Source organism: Dipteris shenzhenensis, chromosome 20 (genome assembly GCF_047967505.1).
Source record: "Dipteris shenzhenensis isolate YYH24624 ecotype China chromosome 20, Dip_SZ_1.0, whole genome shotgun sequence".
In the NCBI taxonomy this organism is placed as follows: domain Eukaryota; kingdom Viridiplantae; phylum Streptophyta; class Polypodiopsida; order Gleicheniales; family Dipteridaceae; genus Dipteris; species Dipteris shenzhenensis.
Genome location: NC_141615.1, coordinates 33,325,292 through 33,327,819, shown reverse-complemented (window position 1 = coordinate 33,327,819; position 2,528 = coordinate 33,325,292). Strand labels below are relative to the sequence as shown.

At 44.9% G+C, this 2,528-nt stretch overlaps 1 protein-coding gene across 2 annotated transcripts; it reads right to left on the bottom strand.

Annotated features, from left to right (window-relative positions):
- Positions 1–951: 951 nt before the first annotated feature.
- Positions 952–2,198, bottom strand: LOC147889560 (uncharacterized). Of its 2 annotated transcripts, none has more exons than XM_087391983.1 (3): positions 2,090–2,198; positions 1,247–1,661; positions 952–1,144 (listed from the first exon to the last, which is right to left on the bottom strand). In XM_087391983.1, exons 1-3 carry the CDS (start codon positions 2,090–2,092, stop codon positions 1,092–1,094), a joined length of 471 nt encoding a protein of 156 aa, XP_087248109.1. In that variant the 5' UTR covers positions 2,093–2,198; the 3' UTR covers positions 952–1,091. The 2 variants fall into 2 exon arrangements, with proteins under 2 accessions (XP_087248109.1, XP_087248110.1); XM_087391984.1 differs by having other exon boundaries at positions 1,247–1,664; positions 2,102–2,198.
- Positions 2,199–2,528: the final 330 nt, after the last annotated feature.

The window sequence follows — 2,528 nt, the reverse complement described above, 5'->3', positions numbered from 1 at the left end:
AACTTGATCTCAAAAGAATCTTCCACTGATCTCGCCATGATGTTGGGAGCCCGCACGTCACCATGCGCCACTTCCATCCCCTCACATGTACAAGTATGTGCCTCCTTCAATGCATTGTGAACTGCTGATCGCAATTCAGACTTTTTAGTTTCATCCAAATGCTTGGCCCACTCATGTACAGTTTTCCAATCTGGACGAGGCAGGTATTCCATCTCAATGGCGACCCAGCCACCTGCAATTTTTTCAGATTTGAAGAGCTTAGGAGCGAGGCCATTACCTGCCCATGTGGCATGCACGGTGTCCCCGTACCTCTTGCAATACTTGACCAACATCAAATCCTTAGACTGGTCCACCTCCACCACAAAGAGAAGTTTGGTGCCAATCCTCTCGACAAATTGAACTGGCTTTGCCTGTAGAGGTAAGGAATTCTCTTGTCAACTTGTGGAGGACTTGATCCATAGAACTGCTTCAATTCAGAAATACCTTGTCTTAAGGCCCAGAATGCTCTGCAAAGGCAGTCCATGTCTGTCTTGTCGTAGGTATTGGTATAACAATGCATAAAGGTAGTGAATGGTTGGCATGCCACCTTGTTCAAGTAAGCGAGTCCACTTATCCTGATGTGGACACCGACCAGCTCTACAAGAAAACATGGACAAACAGTACTTGCTCTCAATCTCTGTTCCATACTAGAGAGGAACAAGCCATAATAATGAATCCCCTGAAATAAGGAATTCCCCTCTTCTTTCTTTCCTTGTGACGTGTAAATCAGGTGCGTGCCCTGCACATGAGATCCATCTGTAGGGTAGCCGAGAATTGTTATTGGATTGATGGCCAACCCCAGATATTTGCTAAACAAGCGGTTAATGTCCTCCATTTTGTCGGTCTCACGAGAATAATGCTCTGCCACCAATGAGCATAGATCAAAAGCCAGTTGGCACTCGACATCACCGAACTCGACTGTTGAGGTGTTGTTGAATCTGTCAACGAATGTTGCAAATGCAGGGTGCACTAAGGTGAGGGGAAGAGGGGGCTCTGCTTCTGGAGGGCAGTGACATAAATATACAGGCACTTCTTGTGCTTTTCGCCAGTTCCTAGCCTTCTGCAAAGGAGGGTGGCCCGAGCTTTCTGGTCAGAGTGAAGTAATCTGCAATGTGGAAATCCGTTATAAATTGCAGGGATAAAAAGAGTGGAAATCCATTAAAAAGATTCGATAAACACTACATGCTAGAAAGATAGGTGTTGAAACCTGCTTCATTCAAGTCCGGCAATGTTTCGATCTCTGCTTCTGTCGCTAAAATCTGTGCGTTGAGAACTGCTACATCGGCTTTAAGTTGAGAGATATCGGCTTCAAGCTTAGAGATGTCGGCTTCAAGCTGAGAGATGTAGGCTTCAAGCTTAGAGATGCGGGTGTTGAGTTCTTGCAATTGCTCACGGTGCAGTGACGTCTCAGCACTGTTTAGTTCGGACAGCAAATCTGATTTCTTAATTTGCCGACGCAGGTCAGAAATCAATCCCAGGCATAAATTTCTTTCCTCTTGCAGTGTAGCTTCTTTGCTGCGAAGAAGGGTGCAGACCTCCGTCCGCTGTTGACTCAGGGCCTCCAGCCGCCTCTGACGCTCTTTCCGTTTCCTTGAAGAGACCATGTCGAAAGCCCTTGCACGCTCCTTGCTTCATAGAAGCACAACTATGAGCATGCAAATGCTGCATGTTTTGCGTTCAAGTTTTCGAGTTTTCTTAATGTTAAAGGTGGGCTATTAGTACTCAGATTAGTCTATTCAAGTTACGAAATGTCGAGTCAGAAGATTCTCTCTGAAATAGATTCTATGTAGTTGTAGTTTTTATGACTTTGGTTGGGACAAGTTTGTTTGTACTTTTGCATGACTGTTGTGAAGTTATGTATTAAAGGTGGCTCGGCCACCCGTTCCAGAGTAGTGAGCGCGTCGACTAAGCTAAGCATCTTCAAGCTGCTTTGAGTACCTTTACTTGTACTACAGACGAAAAGCGGCCTTCATAATTTGACCAGGCCTGACGATGGTGTGTGAACTTAAAAGAGTATAGTCTGACGCTCTTTCCGTTTCCTTGAAGAGACCATGTCGAAAGCTCTCTTATTATTCGGTTGTTTGTGCAGGAATTCTATTACGTTTCTTGCTTCATAGAAGCACAACTACTCCAGCCCTGAAATTTGAAGGCCTATTCAAAAGTAAGTAAATACATGGTACATACATATATTTAAACATCTCAAATGTTTTCCAATTGTTGGCCTTCATTTGCAGCGTGAATTTTTGGCCCTCCAAAGGGTCTTAGAGTAGTGTCATCTTTTTTGGGTTGGGTTAGCAAAAGGGTGCGTTAGGGCATTCTCCACGAAAGTTTGTGCAAGTCCTTTGCTATTTTCGAGTCATAGAGAGAGAGAGAGAGAGAGAGAGAGAGAGAGAGAGAGAGAAAGAGAGAGAGAGAGAGAGAGTGGGAGAGCGAGAGAGAGAGAAGAGAGAGAGGAGAGAAAGAGAGGAGAGAGATAGAGAGAGAGAGAG